Below are 25,549 nucleotides of genomic sequence, written 5' to 3'. Positions count from 1 at the left end.
TGGAGTGACGCGGGTAGGTCCTGCACCTGTCTGTTTTAATACCTCTCCATAAAAGCACCACAAGCCTTTGTTTTGGTCTCATTAAAGAGCCCTGTGAGTCTGGAGCTGCAGAAGCGATCCTTTAATGTGGTCCGTGTTGTGCGCCAGTGTAGTTATTCGCTCCATTTTAGCTGTTTGCTCAAAATTGCATTTCTTCACCGTACCAAAAGCAGCGTGCCACCTTTCAGATATCTACGAGGCATAATCCATCCGTCGAAGGCAGAAAAGTATTTATTGTCAGACAGGATACTCTGCCTCATGTTAATACTGAGGACGGACTTCAAAGGATCAACACAAATAGACTTGCATTGTCCTGCCTCTGTATCCTTCAGAGTTCAAAGAGAGAGTTTTGAATAGTAGTGTTTCTAAAGCTTCTCTTTCAGACCTGCTGAGATGTAAAGCAGGTAACTTGCTATTGATACGCACATGCGCACACATGCATTCTCTATCTCTCTCTCCCTCTCTCTCTCTCTGTCCCTCTCATACAAGTACACAGATATATAGACATATGTTTACATATGTATGGAGATGCTGGCTAGCATTCATCACAAGGGAGCTATGCACCATCATCACAGAGGCATTACAAGGCTTTGAATGGAAAAAAAACCACTTTGGGCAAACGGTCTCGGTGGTTTTTTACCTGTGTCGGTCTCGTGACCTGCGTCTTTAGAGTATCGGCAAATTAGCAGTGCCATGCTCTTAACCTCAAACAGTGATTGATGTCTGAGTGACGGACAGAAGTAACAGCCAAACAGATGTCAGATGCGTGTGTGGGGGAGTGGCATGTAGTGGATGGGGAACCCTCCCTATAGACTGCATTAATGAAGTGAGAGAGAGCGAGAGAGAGAGAGAGAGAGAGAGAGGAGAGAGAGAGAGAGAGAGAGAGAGAGAGAGAGAGAGAGAGAGAGATAAAAGAGAGTGTAGTATGCACATCAAAGAGTTGCTAATGATGAGAGATGCCATTAGGGGTCGTATTGGCCTTTGTTTCGGCTTCCTAACACCTGCAATTTGTTGAGGGCTTTCTGTGTACCACTGAGTTACCCACATTTGCATGAGCACAGAGCGAATACAAAAAGGGATAAAGAAGCAAGATCCCTGAAGAGTTTGTGTGAGCTATGCCCAAACCCCCTGCTTCACGTCTCTTAAGGAGCGGTGAACTGGTTACCGGACCGGCCGTGCGCCGGTGGTCGAGCCGTGCTGAACCACGATCACTAGAGTCACTTTCGGAAGTGCCGGTCACGAGTGAGATGTAAAAAAAAAAAAAAAAAAAAAAAAAAAAGATCAACGTGACGGAAGCTGCTGCCGCCTCATTGGTGCCGAACTAGTGCGGCACTGCATCGCGCCGCACCAAGCCGCACGACCATATGGGTGAGCATGTCTCCCGTATCCTCCGAAAATGAGCTTATTTAACGTTTCTATGCCTGCGGGGTTCAGGGGGGAGGGTGGTGCTGAAGAAAATCAGAGCGTGAAATTGCGATTAGCCCCTGTTGTTTGCGCCGACTGGGTAAGGCTACATGGGGCTGCCATGGCCGAAGGAGTAACCTGTTTTGTTTGGCCTGGATGAAGCCCTCCCAGATGGAGCGAGCAGCTGCCGGCGAGCGAAGGCGGGTCTGGGTGGGACATGGAGGATGGCTCAGGCCCCTTGCCGACGGGGGGAGGGGGTGGGGTGGGGTGGGGGTGTCAAATCTGTCCCTCGCAGTGAGAAGCGCTGGCCAGGAGGAGCACCTTAGGCCCCTGCTCCGCCGGGTCAGCTCACGGAGCTCTAGCTCGGTGATCATGGCTCTCGAGTATGTGAGGAGCACACTGATATCTCTGACAGTAGCGGAGGGTCTGCTACCCAGGGCCCTGCCTTTTTTTAAGCTTGTGCTACGACATCATGACAATAAAATGATGAGTGGTGACTGATGATGTAAAGTAACCAAAACAAAAAACTTTGGTTGCTTTGCCTGGGTTTCTGTAATGTTTGAAGTGGTACTTTATATAGTGCAATTAATTTGAGGCTAAAATAAGGTACATCACCCAGTAATTGTATTTCTCATATGAAAGGATGCAATTTTCCAGAGTTTTGACTTAATAGTGTAGGCAGCCCTTGAATGTGAATGTGAATAGTGAATAGTAATTAGGAGCTCTGAATTTCAAATGAAATATTTGATTAGTTCAACAACAAAGGGGGTTTTACTTTTCCCAAGGACAAACATTCCCATCACCAGCCCTTAAATATTATCCCAAAAAATACGGTCTGTAAAAGCTCTGAGGAGAATGTGTTCTGTGTCTGTCTTGCTAGAATCCAGAACTGATTGACCTCGAGGAAGCAGAATGTGACCCCTTCAGTTACCGTGCCCGGGATCCCTTGGCTGTGCGTAGCCGTATTGCCACACACAGAGCTGGGGGTCACCACTTCGGACGGTGCGCTGTCCCTCCTCTGGTGAAGCCAGGCCTGTCTGCACACCACCCCAGTTCAGCCTTTCAAGCGTCCGGCTCTGGTTTTCCGCCCAGCGGCGTGAGGAGAGGCATCCGTATCAGATTTCGGAGGGGGAGGGTGTCGGAGCGCAGCAAGAGTAAAGCTGTGCTACAGCGCACTGGAGGCTGAGCACAATGGCAGCTTTCTGTCAGGCAGGGACTTCAAAGGAGCAGTGAGCGACTGTTCTGACTTAGACTTTGTTGTAGATCACTGAGGAAATTCACAGATGTTTTCTCATACGAGACACCATTACGGCGGCTCAAGTACCCGGGAGCCCCAAGCACTTCTCTCATTTCTATCCATCTTTCCCTCTCTCTCTCTCTCTTTCTCTCTCCTTCTGCTTTCCCTCACTTTCTCTTGCTTCCTTTCTTGTGTGAGACAGATGTGAAAACAGCTTTTTTTCTTCCTTTTCTGTAGCCCAGAAAACTGAATTGTCTAACTTTTCATTTCACGTTGACCTGAGCGAGTATCAAAATAAAGTAAAATGTAGTTTTTAAAGAGTTATTACCAAATAACACATGCCTAACTGTGTAAATCTGTGTGAGTTAATGTATGAAATGGATTTTGAGTTACTTGGATACATTGATTGTCTCCTCATTATTGTGTCTCATGCGCTCTTGTGCTTAATACATATATATATTAAAGTCAATCCAGAGGCATAATACTGTATATTTATTGTTTAAAGCATTTACTTGTTGTCGTGTTCTATTTAAATAACAAATAACTGTTTAACTTTGAGATCTCATTTATTGTGGCTTATTCAATTAATGTTAATGACAGCCAATTCTAGCTGTAAAACTACAAAGTTTAAAATTCCAACTGCTGTAAAAACAAAAAAACAAACGAGGGTTCTGTATACAACATAAATCCCATCATCTTTCCCTTCGGTTTGTGACATTACCTGACTGCTACAGATTTCATAGATCTCCCAATCAAAGTAGACTTCCTAGACTATATATTTTCCTTGTTAAATATTCATTCAGTCCATCTGGTTCATGTGCTTGATCAGTTGAAGAATGTTTTCCCCTCTTTTAGCTGAACTGTGTTGTATAAATATTTGCAGTGGTCTCTCTGTGAGTTGAAGTTTCTTTCAGCATGAAAGAGGTTTTGTTCCATTAAAAAAAAATACTGAGATTGCTCTTCTACTAGATTGCTGATTGGCTGAGTTTGTAATTTTAATAAGATTAGTTATTACTGTATTCCAGACCAGTGGATCACAGATGGAAAGGTTCTCCAAAGAAATAAGTGAGCAGGCTCTCATGTTTTAAACAGCAGTGGCTGCTGTTTGATATTTTTACGTTGCTGTGCCCTGTTCGACAGTGTTTTGTACTGCACCATAAATCAGAAATAAAGTTGATATAGTGAATGTTCAGTATTGTTATATAACAGTTACTCTGGAAAAGGTTTTATTTTTCCTTAGAAGAATCACAGTCCTTGTGAGTGAGAGGTTTTCCTAAAAATACAGTAGTTATGTGTAAAGTAGCTTTAGAAAATCAATGTTTATAGAAACCTCTAAGTCAGATCGATATACATCCGCTTTAGGGCTTCATTCTGACGTGTAAAATCCAAGCTAATGATCAATGCGCAATTACGCATATGGACACCTCCTCTCTGCGAGCGGTGCGGGAGATGCGCACATTCCTGATGAAGTACCTCATACTTTTAAAGGTAAAACGATCAAAAGCATAAACGGAAACGTGCGTCCGTCGCTGTCTTCCGTAGGTTGCAGGAAAGCGTAAAGTGCCTTTCGCGCGGCGGGAATCCCCTTCTTTCCCATGACGCGCAGAGCCACGGGAGCGGACTGGCTACTCCCTTCAGAGGAACACACTCACTTCAAAATCAGATACTGTACACTTTTTGAGAGGGACAGTAGTCCTTCTTGTACAAACGCGAAAAAAAACCGCTATTTAAAAAGTTATATTTCAGGCTCTGGTACTTAAACATTTACAGATAGTTTTCAGTGCATTTACCTTATTCAACACTAGAGTTATGCACATTTGTCATTTAGTAGCGTAGCCTATTGCTAAAGGTATTAGTTATGAGCAGTAGATTACTGCTGTCCTTAGACTGTAGGCTCGGGTGTCTAAAGGTCATTGACATTCTGTTCCACAGACGGATGAAATGCTGACGAGGTATAGGCGGAGCGGCGGGCGGGAGACGGAAAGCGGTTCCACGTTCCTGGAACTCCTCCCTTGCTCACAGAATCTCACGGAGGCTCAACTTTTCAGGAAACTCCAAAATAAGATATCGTCTTGTTTTTGTCACTTGGACACCGCTGATGAGTCGAGTTATTCTACTTAATTGCTCGACATGTAAACTACGGAGGCATCATTTGTTATTCGTTTTGCACAATTCAGATAGTGGTTTTCATTTAGGGTACGTTGGAATACGGTATATAAATATTACCGCGCTGTCCCGCTAGCACTGAGGTTTTATTTGGTCGTGTATGATCTATACTTCTATAAGTAATGCTTTTAATTCGTTTGCTTGTTAAAGCAATGATCACATCAAATAAATGGAATCTTAGATCATTTTAACTTTCGCAGTGTTAATAGTGTGTAAATTTGAGTTGAAGTGCAATGAGAATGTGGTAGATTTAAAAGCATTTTTTTCTCCGCTGGGAAAAAAAAAAGGATTTGGAACAAATGGTTCACGAGGATTGTGAACTTTATGTTGAATCGCATTATCCCGTCTCTCTCTCGCCTCTCCACGTGAAGCTATCAAACAATTCTGTAGCAAGAGATCTCTCGAGATAGCATAGTGGTGTTGTCCCAACGGGCCACGCTGCAAATCTGTAATTACAATAAAGTGGGGGGTGGAGGGGCTGCCCCCAGCATCCCGTACCCGGGTCTCCAGGCGGTGAAGGGGCTTTGATCAAGAAAATCCAATTATTTGTGTATATACATTTCCCACATAGTGATTACTTCATTAATTGTCCCGCCTTTATCTCCACCTTCCCATCCCCCTAATAATCAGCCCTTTTATCCAGACCAACAAACACACCATAGGAGCTTTGTGGATTCAAAGGATTTGCTTCCCTCTCTCAAAGCGCCGCTATTCTTTGATGATTGGGCAGCGGCAAACTTCAAAGTAATAAATCTTACTCCTGACTGGCTGGCGGCCCACCAAAGTCCTTATCAAATCCTAAGAAGTGATCCTTCAGTCCTCAGATAGTCGCAGGATATCTCGAGGAGAGGACGCGTCGGGGCTCCACTTTTCCATGAGAAGACGGAGTTTTCTGTTATTTTTGCAGAGCTCTCATTCTTGGTGGTCGAGACTGTGGGAAAGAGGCAAAGGAGAAAGTTTTGCCATGGCAGCAGTCGCCGTGCTGAGGAACGAGACTCTTCAGGCGTTTCTGCAGGTTCGTTGTCAACTTTTAAACACTAGTGGAAACGCGCTTTTATTTAAAGCGTCCGCGCGGCGACTAATGTCACTTCACGTGAACTTGGCTACGATCCTGTGAGAATCGAGTATTATCATCTTTACTCGATTTGGGAGACCATTCTTGTGTCACAGGCTCAAATAGGTGTGCTTTTTAAACTGTATAAATGTCCTTGTTTCGCGTTTTTGTCTGGGTTAGATGACTGTTGGCGCATTCTCGGGCTCCACATGGCCAAGGTGCGCCTCAGTCTTCCATCCGGTGTCCAGTCCATGCTTTTCAAGCCTCCACCATGTACTTAGCTTTTAACGCCTCTCTTTTCGATTGTTCAGGACCGTACTCCGAACTCTTCGCCGGAGAACAGCAAGCACTCTCCCCTGGCACTTTTGGCAGCGACGTGTAACAGGATCGGGCATCACCACGGATCCAGTCCCGCGGACTTCATCCAAGTTCCCTACGACGCGACCCTTGGGTCGCCGTCGCGGATTTTCCATCCATGGAGTAACGAGGCGAACCCTCAGTCCAGTGTCTCCAGTAATTCCTCCTTCGGACTACCATCCAAATCCCAGCTGTCCTACAGCTCTCAGCACGAGCTCCCACTGACGCCCCCGGCGGACCCCGCGTACCCCTACGACTTTTCCCCCGTTAAGATGCTGCCATGCTCAATGCAGTCGTTACAGTCCACTTGTCCTCCGACGTACGTCCCTGCCGTCACGTACGCAGCGCCAGCGTCCATCCCGGCCGCGATGCCCGGTTTTGTGCCGGGACATTCAGGCCTGGTCCACCAGCAGCAGAGACAGTTATCGCCAAGTCCGGGAGAGGACATTCCGTGGTGGAGCCTCCAACAAGGCAACCATGCTAGCCACCCTCCGTCCCTCGCGCCTCATCGTTTCCCGCTCCAGAGGAGCTTGGTTCTTGGACACACGGACTTCGCGCAGTACCAGACCCAAATCGCCGCCCTCCTGCACACCAAGTCTCCCCTCGCCGCCGCGCGACGCTGTCGCAGATGCCGTTGCCCGAACTGCCAGTCTAACAGCTCGAGCGACGAGCCGGGCAAGAAGAAGCAGCACATCTGCCACGTGCCCGGGTGCGGGAAGGTGTACGGCAAAACCTCGCACCTGAAGGCGCACCTGCGCTGGCACTCGGGCGAGAGGCCGTTCGTGTGCAACTGGCTCTTCTGTGGCAAGAGCTTCACGCGGTCGGACGAACTGCAGAGGCATCTCAGGACACACACCGGGGAGAAGCGCTTCGTGTGTCCGGACTGCTGCAAGAGATTCATGAGGAGCGACCACTTGGCAAAACACGTTAAGACGCACCAGAGCAAGAAGAGCAAAGCCCATGACAAGGCTGAGCACGTGAAACGGGAAGAGACGAGGCACATATAGAAGACATGTCGGACTCGTGCAATACAGAGAAGCGTGCCCGAGCAAAGGACGGGTGTCGGGTGGACATTTGGCGTCTTCTTTTAGGGCTCACAGAGACGTACTGCGTTGGCAGATCATTTAATGGACGTGTAAATACGAGTCTCAGTCCTCGCAGGGACTCTGAAAACGCCCCGCATGCCTGTGCGGAGTTCTAACAAGTTCTGAACTTGTGTTAAGATCTGTCTTCGGTGGAAGACCTCGCAGAATTGTACAAAAAAAAATCTATATTTAACAGCTTTTGTTGAAAGTGTCAGTTTTCGCTCCTTGTGGGGTGTTTTAGCATGCTATTGGAAACAAAATGTTAAAAAATGCTGTGTGAAAATAAAGAATATTCTTCATCCGCTTATAGCTGGTGGCATAAGTCGCAGGTGAGCCGTAGTAAACCGAATTTAAGGCCGTGGTTGTTTCAGCAGACTCTTAAAGTAATGTTGCCGTCCAAAAAACTATATTGAAATTTTATATGGCAAATTGTTTGACATCGCGCATTTCTGAAGAGGAAATAGATATCAGATATTATTTATTTAAGTACAACTTATTCAGTAACACTTGAATGATGTGGACAGTTGTGGCTTCTGAACCTTGAATAAGTCACTTTTTAAGCAAAGGTGAATATGCATAATAGCTGATTTGTTTATTTAAGTACTACAAAACTGAAACCAACAGAAATATAATTATATCCAGTATTAATACATACATATGTTAATATAAATGGTATTTAAGCAGTGATCGCCTCAACCTATATATATATATATATATATATTATATATATTATATATATATATATATATATATATATATAATACTTTACCTTATTCTTGAGAAGGCTCACGGCATATGAGGATACAGAGTTTACTGAACAATGCAGTTTTTGTGTCTTTAATCACAGCTGCAGAGCAAGAAACAAGAAATTCATAGCATGTATTTGTGTATGTATGTATGTAGGCATGTGTGGTCAGCAGTAAAGGGTCCTGGAATTAATACACAGGATAAATCTAAAGCCAGTATGATGTCTGCATACATGTGTACTCTCTTGTGCATTGCAATATACTCATAAGCCATTTTATTAGAAACAGTGCCTATAATCACTAGCCGTACTATTAGGTAAACTTATAGGTGCATTTCTAGGTGTGCAGTTACAGGCTGTGGTCCCATTTGTTGGCATGCACAGTTCGCCAGTCATCTCCCAGTTTATTACTAGTCAGTGGTTGACTATATAAGCACTGTTCTCCACTGACACAACACTGACACAAACACGTTGATGTTGTGGATATGGGCTGCCCCGGTACATCAGTGTCGTTGGGTCCTGTGCGGCGTCAGTGATGATGCGGGTTCAAGAGTGATCATGACCCCCCTGATCACTGAAGAAAAGCTGAAGGATGACCTTTCAAAACTGAAGCAACAGATGGGTTATAGATCTGAACTGTACACGCTCAAGACAGGTATGTGCTGGGTGACAGGATATCTTCATGATTTTCATATATAGGTATTCAGGACAGCTAATGATTAAATTTGAGTTTACTGAACTCTTAACTCTGTGTGTGTGTGGTGTGTGTGTGTGTGTGTATATTATATATATATATATATATATATATATATATATATATATATATATATATATATATATATATGGTTCTTTCTTTGGTATCTGTTAGATGGGAACAGTGAAAGTGTTAAGGTAGCGTTAAGACCTTGAAATAGCGCCCCCCCATGGCAAACAACAATCCCAAATTGCTGCAACATAGTAATGACTGCATGGCCCATTAATTTGCCCTACAATCCCCAAAAAATCATCAGGCATACCTCTATTATAGCACAGTCTGCCAGCTCCTATGGCCTTTAAGAATAACTGGTGATGTTAGCCTGTTTTCCTCAGTGCAAGGTGGTAAACAAATACTAGTTCTATGACCAACTCTCTAGCAAGGGTATACCAGACTGGTGATTGTAGAATTTTTGATTCTCATATTTGCTATGATTGTGAATTTTTCAGTGTTCTGCAGGCTAGTTTAAAACTGTACACTTGCTGAGAATTCCTGTGATGATAAAATTTAGTTAAAAACTACATAGTTCCTTTTTATCTAACCCTGATCCATTCACCATCTTTCATTTCTATGTTTTTGCTGTTTTTCTTATGCAAATATTTTGCCTTGTAATGTCTTATATTTTGCTTCATCCCAAATCAATGATAAATCAGTCTATTGTTCCTACATCCTCTGTGCCAGCCCTCATGGGGACCTAACAGGCAATCACTTAATTCCCAAACATCCCTGAGATTGTTAATTCCCTCTTTCCAAAGTCTCACCATACTCCAGCCCTCCTAATGACACACATTCTTTATACAAACTCCCGCAGTGTAATAATGAATTATTAGGCATCTGTCTGTAGCATTTGAACAATCTGCAAACTGCATTTTTTCTGTACAAATTACCAAGCTACCAAGGGTGTTAGCACTAGCATTACATGAGCCATATTATAATCACAGAACATAAAAAGAATATACAACCAACTTCATTAACAGGAATACCATGTTATAGGATACAACTTCATTAACAGGAATACCATGTGGATACAACTTCATTAACAGGAATACCATGTTATAGGATACAACTTCATTAACAGGAATACCATGTTATAGGATACAACTTCATTAACAGGAATACCATGTTATAGGATACAAAAAAAAGTGTGTTGTAGAGTTTTGGGACAAAATGAGCAGATAAATCAAATGTTGACCAGTACCAGACTGGTAGAGTAAACAAACTGGGAGAAGAAGGAATGACCCATGACCCATGACCCAAAGCGAACCACCTCACGTGTGAGTTATGATGCCAGCAAACAGGGATGTCTGCCAGGGGTCAATGGGGTCACACCTGAATCTGAAACCCAGGTCACAGATCTAACATCTGCCTTAGACCTCCACTCATTGGCAATGTCTTTAGGTCTGCATGAACTACGCATATTCACACCTCCACCCAGTGGGGCCTGGTGGAGAATGACGTTACACTACTGTCCGTTTAAGGGCTGTCAATTCATTTCATTTCATTCATTTCACTTTTTGTCCCCCACGTGAACCGTGTACAAAATGATTACAGTATGTAATCAGCCTTGGTCCGCATGCATATGTGATCTCGAGGACCCTCCCAACAGGCTGCTATATTCCACCGCCACCTTGCGGTGGTTTGTGAAGGTGGCGTTTTAAAATTGCACCCCTTTCTAACGGTGGTTCTCATCTTTAAAGACAAACCCCCGATGTACGATATCGATATCAATAAATGTTTTATGAATGTTTTGTTTTGGAGCCGTAGTAAGGTATTTCAGCTACACTACAGTTTTACGCAAAAGGTTTTCAAATGCACAAACATATGCATTTGTGTTTAGTAACAGTCCACGTGTTTAAATGTGGGCTAGGCGTCTATATTGAATCATCGTTTATGAACATTAACCTGCAATCCAATTCTATCAGCATGAAATGCAAAGCGTTTACCGAGCTGAACACACAGCGCGAAGGGCAGCATCCCACTGTGCCAGGCGCCTTTGTCCAGGCTCACCTCTACAGCGCCCCTCTGTGGCTGCCTGGGGGTCTGCAAGCACAAATACTGCTTTATTTCGGTTAGGCACATATGAAGGCTCATATTGCGTGTTTTATATCCCTGTATTTTTTTAGTTCTGCAAAGCTCTGCAAAAAGATGAATTCGTTCGACGTTTTCCGGCATCATCCTAAAGAAAATGCCCATGTAAATATTACTCTAATCGAGAAGGCACATTGATGACCGTTCTTTAATATACGTTAACAAACTGTACATTGGAATTTTACGACGCACATTATAACTCGTCTTATTAAGATGATTGCTTGCTGCCACCGTGTGGATTTTACTGGTAAAAAAATACTCGTCTCACGTCTATTCTCACAAATATTATAAAATACAATATGTATTTTGACTTTAATAAGACTATGCGTTTTGCTAGTTATTTTTCTGGTAAACACACAAAAGAAATCATAGGATTTGTCAATCAATTAATAATTTAATAGAACAAACCTTTTTATCGATGAAATATTTTGTCAATGAACGATGCAATTTTATGTTAAATGCATTGATTATCATTCCATGTCCATACAGGTCCTCTTGTCCTTATCAAGGTCGGGATTTTATCAACCCCTCCCTCGCGCACCTCGCCAGAAGTGGTTGCGCGTAATGTGTTGCTATTGGATCAAACTTCCAAAGTCTTTGTTCGTGACTTGGAATCTTATTCAAGGTACAAAGTCCCGAAGGCACGTACCAAAAGTGCCTCAACGCTCCCGGAGATGCACCAGTGAAATGCATTTTTGCGAACAAATCGAATTTGTTGTTTGGTTTGCACGAAATGCACTACGAGAGGAGGTGCAGCGGCGAGTCGCGCGCTCTTGGTAACGAATAAACAGTCGATTCGGGCTTTGAACATCAGCAAATCAAGCAGTGCCTTGGGAAAGGTCACCGGGGATGGTGGTAGTTTTTCAGCCGGCATTTGCACTCCGTTGTCGTTAGCGCGAGGGCACACCTGACCGCAGTCCCAGGCTGGAAATTTGACTGGCTCCTGATTTTGGATCATCTGGAATTGCGCACTGGCTGGAGCTTATTTGCAAGGTAACTTGGGATCATTTCGGTCTTCTGCTAAATGTCACCTTAACCGTAGATCTAACAGGTGCCTTAAAGCAGGGTTTTAGTGAAACGTAAACGGTGCAATTTTGTTTGTTGATCATTTCGTCTCTGGTTTTAATTAAATAATACAATAAATTCAAATAATTTCATATGATGGGTTTTTAATCGGTCACATTTCCCAGTACCATATCTGCCATTATAAACCTTTATTCGCTCTTTTTCCAGCTGTGGAGTATGAGCTTTTTATTAATCACCAGTCACGGGCAGTAACTCGGTGTGCTGTGTGCTTCAGCACTCGCGCTTCGCTTCCTTGCAGGCTGTCTATATTGTCATGATGGTTTGACACACATTTTGCTGCGCCACGAGCTACAAGGCTTTTCTCACAACTCTTTCTTTCGTTTTACTCCTATGAAATCAACTTTTAACTGCGATCACATTACGTGTCCTGTACGTACTGTATAACAGTACTGCTGAATGGCAAACGTGTAGCCCAGTCTTTATAAGTTTGTCATAAATATATTCCGCTTCGATCGATTGCACAAGTAGATTTAGGACAGTGGAGCAGTCAGCGCATCCTGTAGCCTTACTGCATAGTAGCGCGTATTATACCATCACTGATGCCAATTCATTTGATAAATGACAGTATAACCTTCTCTAAGTGCCCATTTCTATTTGTGAAAAAAGGCATGATGTATTTTGTTCATGGTTGACGCTAAACTTTCCCGCTCTCTTCCTGTACAGCGAATGTGACTTTTCATCCCTGGTAAAATAAGAGCTTTTTCGTCCTGAGTGACAGCGCACTTTGGACTAAGGTCTTAAGCACTGTGTCTTCGGAGTGATGGCGGCGTCGGCACCTTCTTCCTCCGGCGGCGATCCGGATCCCAACACGACAAATTTACGGCCACCTTCTTCAAGTAGGTCCATCGCAGATAAAACGCTATTTCACTCCGGCTATTTGCTTTGTGGGCGCTGTCATTAATCTTGCCCGGGAGTGGGGTGGAGGGGGTAGGGGGTGACGCGACGGTGTTCGTAGCGCCGCGGGTCCCGCAAATCACCGCCGCACTGCATGCGAGACGGACCTCCCGCACGAGCCCGCAAGACCAATCTTGTTGTCCTTTAAAGTCAGACTGGGGTGTCTGGGGACAGACGCTCACAGTACAACCGATTTGTTTTCATCGATTAAAAATACTTTTTTCACTCTTTAACGGAAGGACCTGGTCTTTACATTTCATAATGTGAAAATTAATATTTTTTGTAGACATGTTGGGAAGCACGCATTTAGTAGTAGTAGCACAATTGCATATTCTTATTCTTAATATTGCTAATATTGTTTTTGTTGGAATTGTGGTTTAAGTTATTATCCTAATTCTACGCCTGTTACTATTTTTTTCCTTATCTCTGCCTGGAAAAGGAAAAAACGGCTTCTGGCTGGAGCATCGTGTAATTAAGTGGAGAGTGGCTCTAATTTGTAAGGATGCTAAATTGGCCCTAATGGCTGGCTTTTCGTTCCGGCGTATTGCTGTATGGTGCTGGGGGAAGGAGCGCACCAAAGTGCAGGTATTAACAGCATTTCGACCTCCGAGAGGTGCACGGTGAACGCAGCAGAAATGTGCAGCTGAAAACTAGTGATGTCGGTCCGCTCCGATTCCATCACCTACACTCAGCCGTTAAAAGCGGCGTTTATGTCAGAAAAGCTTTGTGCGTTTCGGCCGCCCAGTTAGTGCTGCTTGTAAAAACCTCATTCAAGTGTTCAGTCCACGTTTGCTGACTCTCGATGTCTGACACAGTTAAAAAAAAAAGGGGGGGAAAATAATTTTTTTTTGTTTTGTTACAAATTTCAATGTATGCTCTTTCGTATGTCTGTAAATAATTCTGGTTCATTTTCCCCCTGCAAATCTTCTATTTTATATTCCATGATTTCCTGCAGTCAACATACAAAATATAAAATAAATAGAAATACATTTTGATTTGGTCAGTTTTTCATGAGTAACTCGTTATTTTTATTTTCCCATTGCTAGCTCCATTATGAGTGTACGTTAATAAATGAGGGGAAAAAATTATATAGACCTAAATAAACCTCTACCGCACCAGGAGAGAAACTGATGATCCGTATTTTCACGTTGTCGTTTGGTGAGAAATATAACGGTTTGGCGGAGACCTGGTCCTTCATGGAGGTGATAGTGATTTGGTAAACGGTCCTTCGCGTAAAAGCTCAGTTGAGAATTTTGGAAATTGGGCGGGGTTGATACGCTGTGGTTAAACGTGAGGTCACGTAGCCTACAGTTTCATTAATTCTATATTGTTGGGGAAAGTCGTGGTGGGCTGTTTGACTGACATTAACGGACAGATTACAGTTATGTTTAGTTTTCATGCATTTGTTTATTTGCTCTTTTTTAAGGTTACGACTGGAGTGGCGTTGCGCACGGATGCACGAGGAAACTTGGGATGAAAATATGTGGTGAGGTTTGATTTCATACTGTTTTCAGCGCTAAGAAGTTTCATTATGCTAAGCAGAATAATGTTTTTAAAAAATCAGAAGATTGAACAGTGTGATTGTTGACTGCTCTGAGACTACAAATTATAGCTGCCGGATAGTATATCATTGTTAGCTGCTGTTAGTCGTGCTTGCAGCCGTTCATCTCAATGCAGACGAAGTATGAAGGCGAAAAAGGCCCAGTGCTTCTGTGTCTGCGCCATTTACTGCATACTTGTCTGGGTTTTTATTGGAATATATTTACAATGGCATATATTGAAAGAAAACTGTAAACAATGTTTTAGCCTTTTATTTCTGAAATAGTGGGTATTAGGCCAAATATGCCGCTTTTACGGACTAATTGGTTACACCACATGTACAATTTAATAGGAGCCTGAATGACTGAGATTATCCTTTAGCGCCCTCACGTGGCAGTGTAAGTGATTAACATGGGCAGATTTCTAAGAAGCTGATTAGTCTTAAATTTCAAAGTTAAAGTGAACGTGAACCGCGCGCCTGAAGTGAACGGTTTGTCAAAACACGTTTCGGTTTACGACACAAAACGTATTTGAAAGCACAGCAGAAGTCTACGCACGGACTGATAGTTCATAGTCTACTGATGTGAATGCAAATACGCATCTACATTTCTGTTATCTGTATAATCTGTAGAAGATTATACATTGACTATTTTCTTCTCAACATATATCAAATGCTTGATATAAAAATTCACTCTAATTTCTTGAATGCGGTAGGTCGGACGAAAGCAGTATTGCCTTGTTTATCTCATAACTGCACCCAGCCCAGAAGGATTGTAGATAGTAAATCTATAGTCCATCATTGCTTGCGATAAATCCATCGTTCCTCTGGAGAATTTATGGTTAACAGAAATCCGTTAAATACAGCTACATTATATCCCTATAGTGTCTGTTTTCAGGTGATAGCGCAGCCAGTCTTTGTAGAATGAGGTGTTTCGCTGCGACTACACAACATTTGATAAGATTTGTGACTGCTGAGGAAAAATGGACCGCTAATTATCTTTCAAAAAAATCCTGGAATTAAATACTGGCGAAAGTGTTTATCGAAATTAAATTAAAGAAGAATTTGGTGTCAAATTTTATATATATATATATATATATATATATATATATATATATATATATATATATATATATATATATATATAAAGAGTGAATGAGAGAGAGAAACCTCGGTTGTAGGTTATAATAAATACATTCTTTAAAAGGGCAGAGTTGACCAGTGGTTAACAAAACTGTATTCACAGCTACGTGAAATCATGAAATTCGTTTCGGTGTCACCCCACACAGCACGCCATTATCCCAATGCCAGAGAGACTTTGTTACTGCTCTCAATAATATTTGTCCAACGGTTTGGTAAACATATTTTTGTCCAACCTAATTCGTCTTGAATTATTTTCCCTAAGAATAGCCCCAAACGAGAATTAGACTGCTCGTCTCTTAAAGATGCAAAATTATTCTGACCAAAAAAAACCAACCCAAAAAAACACAAACCAAGAACAATGTAAGTCTATGACTTCGTTTCCACCAGAGGCAAAGCAGATCACTAATGCAATACGGAGCGCCGTCCCTCGCGACACGCACCATTAGCGCGCGCCTCAGCAGCCCGTGAAGTCTGCCTGCAGGGATGGGCTCTCCGCCGTCCCCGCGCGCACTCGGCTGCCTCTGATGGGAATTTACAGCCGCTTTAATCGACACCGGGTTTTTTTTTTTTTTTTTTTTTTTTGCTTGGCTGGCTTCGCTGCTGATGTCACGAGGGCGAGCCCTGATTATGTGTGTCATATATCCCCTGTACGCGGACAGTAAGGGGATCCCCCGCTCCGCACAGCCACCGTGAAATATGCTTTTGAATAAAGAGTCTCATACGACGTCGGGAAATTACAGGTGCAAATTTCAGCCATCTCCTTCCTGTAACGATTCAGGGTTTTTACAGAAGAACAACAATCTGGATGAAAAGAGCCGGATTGTCGGGCCCTTTAACGAGCAGCCGTCCTCGAAGACTCTCCTGGCTCGAGACAACGAGCGGGACTCCCGGTTCGGGCGCACAGAGACTGACTTCTCCAACCTTTATGCAAGGGGTGAGTGAGTTCATTTTCTTACATGCTTTTAAATTTTTGTTAGTTTGTTTGTTTTTTACATTTTACAAATCAATAAGCCTTATATATGTGCATTTGCAGAACAGAAGTTATAGTATACCTATTTATCCTCATTTTGGGGATTTTAGTTTTCTAAATCTTATAATAATCTGTAATAATAAATTGTTTACACAGGCAACACTAATAACAAAATAGTAGTCATTACAAGTAAAAATATACTGAGCTGTTATAATGGAAAAATAATCCAGTTGAGTACTTGAGTAGTAAAAAAATTGTCACATTATTGGTTAACAGATGTAATCTAGCAGCTGTGTTTGTATTATCTGGTTGATTACATTCTATTAACCAGTCAAGAGTCATAGGGGCCTAAACAATCCAGCTCAGTACATATTTACCACTCAATATAAAGCTTAGTTAATATCAAACAGTATTTTACACCTACGAAATTCAGACTGTACATTTTAAACTCCAGTGACCCTGCCTCCATGTAGGAGACACATTTTAAACCTAACCAGTCCATCACCACACACGTTTGAAGACTGTGGTATCTGCAAAATTGTGTGCCATTATATAACTCTGGAAGATGCTGCTGAAGACCAGAGTGAAAGTGCGGTAGCATTTCAGAGTGGTCTGACTGCTTCTGGCATGTATGTCATGTATCTTCATTAAAGACCTACTGCCCGCCAAGAACGGGGAGGAACCCACAGTCCAGTTCCTCCTGGAGCTGGTGGACATCCTCACTAATTATGTGCGCAAGACATTTGACAGATCCACCAAAGTGCTGGATTTCCACCACCCACACCAGCTGCTGGAGGGAATGGAAGGCTTCAACCTGGAGCTCTCCGACCAGCCGGAGAGCCTGGAGCAGATCCTGGTGGACTGCAGGGACACTCTCAAATACGGCGTCAGGACAGGTGGGACATGTTCGCAATTCGGTGCCGCGGGCCTGCGCAGGTGAATGGTGTTTGTGAAGCCCGAGTCATATGCGTTGTGCTGAGGGCTTTGATCAGAGGGGGTGACATCGCTGGTCCTTCAGATTATTGTTTTCTTTTCATTATTTTAGCCTTCTCAAGTGGTCATTCCCAAATTCCCCTCATCCGATCCTTCATCTGTTTACTTGGTCCTATAACAATGGAATATTTCAAACTGATCAAAGGGTTTAAAAGAGAATCATAATCCACATTGTGGGGTGGATTGTAATTCAGTCTTGTACCAACTTGCATAATCTTTTTCTGTTTCAGGGGTAACTTTCAGGTAGTATTTTCCATGAGGTATTTCTGTTATTTACAATCAGTCATTTGTATGGCCTAATTACAATCCAAATGGAATGTGAGTGTAACTGGCTTTGATGCCATTAATAATCTGTGTACTGAATGCAAGTGAAGTTCAGGTTCATAACCAGCATCATAGAATGGAAATGCCTGCATACTAACTACCTAATCAGAGCGAACTGTAGTCTAGCAATTGCCTGTAACGTTTTTATTCTCTGCTGTGCACGTTAACCCCAAATTAGGCTTGCCAGATGGTAAACCTCCGACAAAGCAAGCTATTTCAGAAATAGGTTTCTTTATAAAGATGATCGTGCCTGTTCTTCTAGCCTGTGCTCTTCCCAAAATAATTTGTATGTGTAATTTGGAGTCCAATATATGTGCTAAGATTTACACGAACGAAACCTTCACTGCACCCAAGTCCATTCCTGGTCGTAGGCTGTGCCTTCCTTGTGATCTTTATGGATCAGTTATGCCCGTTTAAATTGTGGGGGGCCCTGCTCTCTCTTCAGGTCACCCCAGGTTTTTTAATCAGCTGTCGACTGGGCTGGACATCATCGGCTTAGCGGGGGAGTGGCTCACCTCAACAGCCAACACTAATATGTGAGTGCTAGTCCTCGTAATTCTCCACGGGTGTATTTGTCATATTGATGGAGTTCGGAAGTGTAATTGAAACATTATCTAACGGAAACACACACAATCGCATTCTAAGGTCTGTTTGTCACATGTGTCAGGGAGGAAGCTTAAGATATTCATTTGTCATTTAGATATCTGGAAACAAGCAAGATGTTTGATTGTGATCAATACTCAGAATTGTTCAAATAAACATTAAAATGACACAGAGGTTTCATATACAGCCAGCAGGTGAGGCTGTCCAGGATGTAGGGTGTCCCTCATTGGTCAAGGTTAATTTATCTTCTCACGCGCCCATGTAAAACTAGATAGTTTTCACATGCACAGACATGAAGTGCAGAAGTCTGACCTCAGAGGCCAAAACTACGGCAGTCAAATCTCTCCACCTCCTTCCCCATCCAGTAGCACTCAGTCTCTGAAGTGTAAACAAACCAGGCAGCCCTGCCGAATGGATGCCAGTATTCTACACATAGACTACTTGGATTAATCCATAATGCTTGCCAGCTTCAGGAAATACTATGGAAGAAAAACAAGGATGTAAACAGAGCAGTTCATGCTGACCTCTGGAGGTCAGAAATTCTATTATGTCTTTTGGCAGCATGGGTGCTAACCATTTAAGGGTCAATAAAAGATACACAGTTGATTTATTTACTACAGGGACTAATCTCCACTGCATCAGGTAGTATAGAATCATATTCCTTCCAAGTTCATAAGGTCCATAATGACATGTCGATTAAATAAAAGAGATAATTCTGCTATAAAAAGGAGAATGTGTATGTAGCATTAGTGTGTCCTCTGGCCATGTTGTGCTCTATATCAGAAGCATGTGTACAAATGCTTCAAAGATGTCAGTGCACCAGCGGTCAGGCTGCGTACTTCACTAATGTCCCCACTCATATCCCATTATCACATGACTCTTTAGATTAATTAGGCAAGTTGGCGCAAACGCTTGACATTTACATTCACTAATTAGTCTGTTGTTAGCCCTAATTGCATCTGATGGTTATTGACCATCATTATTAGGTCAAAGATGCCTCCAAAGGGATTATTGTATCACAGTTTGTTTATACAGTGCAGTTGATTAAATGTTTATCTCTCATCAAATCAGGACAAACATATTACATGATGATGATGACGATGATGAAAGTGATGAGAGTGTGATTGTGCGTATGCACACATGCGTGTGAGTTTATTCCCAATTATTTATTATTATTTTTGTTTATTATTTATTTTTATTTTGTGTCTCTTCCTCCTCAAGGTTCACGTATGAAATTGCTCCTGTGTTTGTGCTGATGGAGCAGCTGACCCTCAAAAAGATGCGGGAGATCGTGGGCTGGCCAAACGGAGATGGAGACGGCATTTTCTCCCCAGGTGAGCTCACCTGCTAACGGACCAAACGCACGGATGGCCACATGAGCTCTAAATCACACGCCACTAATTGTGGTTCTAAAGTTGCCATGCTCGCTTTGGCCTACAGGAGGCGCTATCTCCAACATGTACAGTGTGATGATAGCTCGATATAAACACTTCCCTGAGGTGAAGACAAAAGGAATGACCGCAGCGCCCAGACTCGTGCTGTTCACCTCAGAACATGTATGTCCTCTGTCTCGTTAAATATGAAGATGACGGCTTCTCTAGTAGTGTTTCGCATTGGTTTATCAATGTATTCATGCTATCTTGCTACCCGAGATGTGTCCAGCAGCTCAGACATACAATAAATGGTTTTATTACTGCACTACTGACTGAGTCCTACATCTAAGATGTTCTCTGTTGGGTTTTCTGTAGACTTATCTTACCTTTGTCAAAGAGAACGTTAACTTAACAGGCTGCATATGTTCCTTTCCCAGAGTCATTACTCCATAAAGAAAGCCAGTGCTGCTCTTGGCTTTGGGACAGAGAACCTGATTCTACTGAACACAGATGAGAGGTGAGGGAAATCTGTGTGTTTGTGTGTGTGGTGTGTGTGTGTGTGTGTGTGTGTGTGTGTGTGTGTGTGTGTGTGTCAGTATTACATGTTCATCTTCTTTATCAGAGGTAGAGTCATTCCAGCTGATCTGGAGGCCAAGGTCATTGATGCCAAACAGAAGGTGAGTTTTTGCTCGGAAAAAGCTAATTAAATAACTGGTCATTTTGCCTACAATCATAGAACAATGAGGCTATGACAAATAATTGTTTAACAGTACATTAAGTTTCCATGTTTATTAATAACTAATAATAATATGTAAATAAATATCTAATATATAACCAAATTTTTAAGCCTTTTTGGTACACTCCAGTGAAGCATTTGGATGTAATATGAGCGATTTAATCAAAAACTAATAATTGTAAAGGAGAATCTTAAAGAACCAAATTGTAAAGTCCACATGGTCCAGCAAAATCAGAAGACCTCACTTACTCTGTGGAATGTTAGATCACAGTGAGCTACTGACTTTAGTAATGTTCTTGGCTCTGTTGCCTCGTGTACGCTAGCTGGTGGGTGTATTCCTAACTGTGGTCTTTCAGGGATATGTTCCACTGTTTGTGAATGCCACGGCCGGCTCTACGGTTTATGGAGCCTTTGACCCCATCAGTGAGATTGCAGACATCTGCGAGAAATACAACATATGGCTCCACGTGGACGTAAGTGTATGCTGATGGCTGCATGTTAATGAGAAGGTCGTCAATGTGCTCCAGTTGCTTGACTGTCGTGTGATGCGAAGAAACGGCTGCGTTTTCCTGCAGGGCGCATGGGGAGGTGGGCTGCTAATGTCCAGACAGCATAGGCACAAGCTTAATGGCATCGAGAGGTGCATTCTTCTTTTATGTATCACACACACACACACACACACACACACACACACTCACTATCTCAGACCCTGGTCTCATTCTGCTGTGTTTTTTCTGTAGGGCAAACTCTGTCACATGGAATCCTCACAAGATGATGGGTGTTCCACTACAGTGCTCTGCCATTCTTGTTCGAGAGAAGGTGAGGTGGGGTGAATGTGGAGAAACAGGGGCAGTGGGAGAGGGTCACAAAGCACTCGATAGAGTTGTTGTTGAAAAGTGAGTGTGGAGATGGAAAGGGAGATGAACAAGACTGAGAGGGAGAAAGATGATGTGTGTTCACTGAAGTGGATCTTTAGCCGCCCTGGGTCCTCTACTCTCCGTTTTCTGTTTTTCTGTCTGTCTGTCTGTCTCCCCTCCTCCAATGACATGTCACTATGTGATCTCACTGTGCGTGTGTGTGTGTGTGTGTGTGATACAGGGCCTTCTGCAGGGATGCAACTCTATGTGTGCTGGCTACCTGTTCCAGCCTGATAAACAGTATGATGTGTCCTATGATACTGGAGACAAGGCCATTCAGTGCGGTCGCCACGTCGACATATTCAAGTTCTGGCTCATGTGGAAGGCAAAGGTGTACACATGCGTGCGTGGATGAATGAAGGAATGAATGGGTGAAAGCTCATTATGATTTTTCAAGTGATAATTGATTTTTTCAATGAATGTATAAGTGTGTTAATGAATCAGTGAATGTATAAGTGTGTTAATGAATCAGTGAATGTATAAGTGACTGAATGAATGCAGAAATATTACTGCGGCTAGATAGAATTTTTGCACTGGGACCAAAAAAGATGTTTTTGTTTTGTTTTGGATGTGTTTTGGAAATCTCCTCCTCCTCCTATATATGTTACCTCCTAAAACAGGGAACTGTTGGGTTTGAGAAGCACATAGACAGGTGTCTGGAGCTCTCTGAGTATCTTTACACTAAGATCAAGAACCGAGACGGATATGAGATGGTCTTTCAGGGGCATGTACGTAAAAACACTTTCCATTTCATATTTAATGTAATTCCCCCCTGAGCTTTTTGTGGAGGTTAAATCATTAGAAAGCTGCGATAGCTGGTACTGGTTATAAACTAAGTGTCACTGTGACAGGGCTACACAGGCATCTACACATGGCAGTTGTTTTCGGATGAAATCAGGACACTGACTATCATTGTTTGTGTCGCTCTCTCTTCCTCGTAGCCTCAGCACACCAATGTGTGCTTCTGGTACATTCCACCGAGTCTGCGTGGCGTTCCAGACAGCCAGGATAGGAGATGGAGGCTCCATAAGGTAACACACCGCATCTGTTTCAACAGTCCACTTTTATACTGTTTCAAAGTGACCTAAGCTTCGTATCTACCCAGGCTTGAATGGCGTTTTGTAAACGCAAGCTCCTGGAATAGGGAAAGACAGGACTTTGAACAAAAACATATACGCCCTGTGCCTGTTACCGTGAGATCGGAGGGGTGCGATGATCTGCCCTGTCTCTAGGTGGCACCCAAAATCAAGGCGATGATGATGGAGTGTGGAACTACAATGGTGGGCTACCAGCCTCAGGGCGACAAAGTCAACTTCTTCAGGATGGTGATTTCAAACCCAGCCGCCACCAGATCAGATATCGACTTCCTGATCGATGAGATTGAAAGGCTGGGCCAGGATCTATGAAGAGTGTATGGATACTCCAGCAAGCAGCCTCTGAGTCAGGGGTCCGTGGATTTCGAACCTGCACGCAGGCTCCTGTAGAATCCTAAACGATGCCCTCCGGCATTAGCAAACTCCGCGGTTTCCTTCACCTCCACCTTCATTCTCATATCTGACCTTGGACTCGTGTGATGCATGACCTCAACAGCACCACGCCGTAAGACAAGTCTTTACGATGTCAGAACTGACAACATTCATGGACCATTCGATAACGCCACTCTTACAGCTGCAAAACGGATGATGTAGGTGACAAAAAATGTCCCACGGGGAAGTAAGAGTAGGAGTGTGTGATTTGAGCATTTTTTTGACAGTACTAATTCTGGTGTGATGTTGGTACGTTTCGCTTTTCAAATTTCCATTCCAGTGGGGACCCCAGATATAGGTGAAGTCAAAACATGAACGGTGTATTCGTGCACCGTCTACTGTCTTCTGATTGGTTACTCATGTCACATGACTAGCCTTTCATTCCATTCTCTTATGTACAGAATCTTTCACTTTTAACAGTAACCACATCACTACATGTAACTACTGTACATTAGACAAAAGAGGTCTCTGCACAAACATATTTTAAGAATATAACACAATTTATCAAAATCAGATAAATATTGGTTCTTAATGTTGTCAAAGTGATTACAAAGTCAGTCGTATCTTAGCTGTTCTCCTGTGGTATTAATTAACTGAGAAAAATCATACCACTTACTATACTCAATTGTGTTTTTAGAGCTAAAGTCTTTTATGTAGAATGTGTATATTATTGTTATATGGCCTTTGTGACAAACATATCACATCGTTTTACAGTAAGAGATGTTAAAATCGTGATTAATGATTAAATATGGATATTTATTAAGATTTTATTTATACAGATTGTGAGAAAGTTGTCAATTTGTCCAAATGTAAGGTACCTTTATTTGCATTTTTAGAGGCTGTTATAATCAAAATGTTTTAAACAAAGTTTTAGAGATTGCACTGTATTCATTGACCAAAGATACAGAAAGAAGGTGTTTGGTAATCAGTCAGTTTAACTACACAAAGACTTAGCTTAAGTGATCAATATGCAACATAAATATACCAGTGAGCACATATACCTGTAGTTCAAGCAGTGTAAGGTAGCTGTGATTGTCACTATTATTATATATATACAATTAATGTTATAGGTAAACTGTCTAGTTATAGTTGAATGAAGAGGTCTGGTAAAATTACATGGCAGAATTCTAGCCAATGTCACTGGAACCTCAGAAGCACAAGCAACATTTATCCCTTAAAACCATGTATACTACAGTTTATTTACGATGGGAGTGGCTTTTGTTGACATTTTACTGGCGTTTTCTCAGTTCGATGTAATCCTGGTTTTGAACTCCTGTTTCGTTTGACTCCCAGTTTGCTCTTATTCCAATACACAAGCGCTGGAGATATACATTCCTGAAGCCACATTCCTCTCGTCTCAAGAAGAAAACGTTATGTATTTACTGGCATAATTTATCCTTTTGTCTTTTTTTTCTTTTTTCTTTGCAGACCAAACGGTAGTGTCATTCACTCCAGTGTGGAGTGCAGCCGTTGGCTGTGAGATTAGGCCCTTTAGTCTGTACTCACAGTCAGTCGACTCAGATTGCAGATTGCTGTTGCGTAAATAAATAAAACATTCATCTTTCAGTCTACTAGTATATTCCCTTTCTCTATTGTCATTGGTGAATAATGAGGTAATAATGACCTTTATACATGTGTGATTTATACTCTTTCGACTACTGCTTTAGTCTTTGGGTGAAGCTTATTGTGAATATTCACCAGTAGACCGTGATAACGGGGTTTGCGCTTTCCGATCATGCATGGCTCGTGCGCCCTGTTCTAGTACACTGAGATCATTTAATTTGCATTTTGCGTGGAGTGCAGCGCAGGGGTCTCGTGGGGCCGAGGCCCCGTTACGCGCATGGTCGGCCACGCAAGACAGAAATCAAAGATCACCTGTACGGGCATCACTCCTTTTGAGAAGACAAAGCGCCATAAACACAAGCGCATCAATCATTAGACGTCATGGACGTCATGGATCTCCCCACGTTACAGCACATTTAACACGGATTATCCGCGAGGCCAGCCGCGAGCCGATGTGACGCTAGAACGCACCTGCGCCTTTTGATACTTGGGGATCGAACTGAATCAATCTCGGTCCGAAACCGCGAGACGGACCATTAGCTAAGCTAAAAAGCCCGTGTGGCGCAGATATCATTCAACTGCGCATTGAAAGGCTGCAGGTTTCATTTTGCCTTCCAACAGACTGTAGGCGATTCGTGTTTTTATTTTAAAGCGGAACTGGCGCCGTTCTGAAATCCAGTCCCGCTCTTTCCAGCATTGCCCATTTCTCAAATTAATAGCCCAGAGAGGGAGCTTTACGGCGCGATCACGCGGCACGGAGCTTCCTCTGATGCTCCATTATTCACCCTTTTAAAGACTTTTATCATAAAAGCCATCAGACCTTTGCTTTGGGAAGCCAGTCTTAGGCCTTCTCTGGCGCGATGCATTTACTTTAATACAGCAGAGCGAGATGTGTGGAGCAACATATATGACATATGAAATCGCATACATATATGAAATCTGATCAGTGGTAATT

The 25,549-nt window shown here is 42.8% G+C and overlaps 3 protein-coding genes across 3 annotated transcripts in view; all 3 read left to right on the top strand.

Annotated features, from left to right (window-relative positions):
* Positions 1-3,159, top strand: part of myo3b (myosin IIIB) — a 54,639-nt gene extending 51,480 nt beyond the window's left edge. The window contains exon 35 of the mRNA XM_035522959.1: positions 2,324-3,159. The gene's annotated coding sequence lies outside the window, so the exon portion shown is untranslated. The remainder of the gene's footprint in view (positions 1-2,323) is intronic.
* Positions 3,160-5,526: 2,367 nt separating this feature from the next.
* On the top strand, positions 5,527-7,937 carry sp5a (Sp5 transcription factor a). The gene is made up of 2 exons (XM_027016587.2): positions 5,527-5,861; positions 6,212-7,937. Exons 1-2 carry the CDS (start codon positions 5,721-5,723, stop codon positions 7,262-7,264), a joined length of 1,194 nt encoding a protein of 397 aa, XP_026872388.2. The 5' UTR covers positions 5,527-5,720; the 3' UTR covers positions 7,265-7,937.
* Positions 7,938-11,497: 3,560 nt separating this feature from the next.
* Positions 11,498-23,366, top strand: gad1a (glutamate decarboxylase 1a). Its single transcript, XM_027016595.2, has 17 exons — positions 11,498-11,922; positions 12,679-12,851; positions 14,336-14,395; positions 16,368-16,523; positions 17,213-17,455; positions 18,322-18,412; positions 19,701-19,813; positions 19,920-20,035; positions 20,290-20,369; positions 20,475-20,529; positions 20,945-21,061; positions 21,164-21,228; positions 21,329-21,407; positions 21,687-21,836; positions 22,126-22,233; positions 22,447-22,536; positions 22,738-23,366. The coding sequence occupies exons 2-17, from the start codon at positions 12,776-12,778 to the stop codon at positions 22,909-22,911; spliced, it is 1,773 nt and encodes a 590-aa protein (XP_026872396.2). The 5' UTR covers positions 11,498-11,922; positions 12,679-12,775; the 3' UTR covers positions 22,912-23,366.
* Positions 23,367-25,549: the final 2,183 nt, after the last annotated feature.

Source organism: Electrophorus electricus, chromosome 2 (assembly GCF_013358815.1).
Source record: "Electrophorus electricus isolate fEleEle1 chromosome 2, fEleEle1.pri, whole genome shotgun sequence".
NCBI lineage: Eukaryota > Metazoa > Chordata > Actinopteri > Gymnotiformes > Gymnotidae > Electrophorus > Electrophorus electricus.
The sequence above is the reverse complement of the archived record's forward strand: the minus strand, read 5'-3'. Positions and strand labels throughout refer to the sequence as shown.